Source organism: Halyomorpha halys, unplaced genomic scaffold, assembly GCF_000696795.3.
Source record: "Halyomorpha halys isolate HHAL.00 unplaced genomic scaffold, Hhal_1.1 Scaffold28.1, whole genome shotgun sequence".
In the NCBI taxonomy this organism is placed as follows: domain Eukaryota; kingdom Metazoa; phylum Arthropoda; class Insecta; order Hemiptera; family Pentatomidae; genus Halyomorpha; species Halyomorpha halys.
The window spans coordinates 1,425,820-1,426,276 of record NW_027110130.1 but is presented as its reverse complement, the minus strand read 5'-3'; the positions used below and the strand labels follow the sequence as shown (position 1 = coordinate 1,426,276).

Genomic DNA, 457 nt, shown 5'->3' with positions numbered 1-457 from the left:
ATATAAATTAATTAACCAACAAATTTAAGGCTTAACCGAACTTACCGCTGTTTCGACGAATGAAGATCCAAAACAGAACATGCAGGCTTCTATGCCTTGGTAGGCAACAAACTGCAATGATCTGAATATAAACATAGGATTCCCCGTACTTCCCTAAGAAATAAATAAATATAAATTAATATGGTTATCTCATATTTTATAAAATAAATCATTTTTATATTAAAAGAGGAAACATCCCGCTTTCCAACGGTTGTAGCAACAAAAGAATTGGATAAAATTCAGGGGAGTTATGAACCATTATATGAACAATAGTCACCATAAAAAAAAACAAAAAAAAAAACAACTCCAAATAAATCAAAGTGGAAAATTTTTAATTTCTTTCAAAATTGGTATTTGAAGGTTTCAGACGATGCTAAAAACTTTAATGGAAGATTATTGATTGACCGTGTGTAAAGAT

General features: G+C 29.5%; 1 protein-coding gene across 2 annotated transcripts in view; it reads right to left on the bottom strand.

Annotated features, from left to right (window-relative positions):
- Window positions 1-457, bottom strand: part of LOC136795962 (odorant receptor 10-like) — a 12,560-nt gene that overhangs the window by 9,728 nt on the left and 2,375 nt on the right. For both annotated transcript variants that reach the window (XR_010843663.1, XM_067048209.1), the window contains exon 2: window positions 46-153. Coding sequence is in view for 1 of the 2 variants with exons in the window: in XM_067048209.1 (XP_066904310.1) it covers window positions 46-153 (108 nt within the window). In the remaining variant the exon portion in view is untranslated. The remainder of the gene's footprint in view (window positions 1-45; window positions 154-457) is intronic.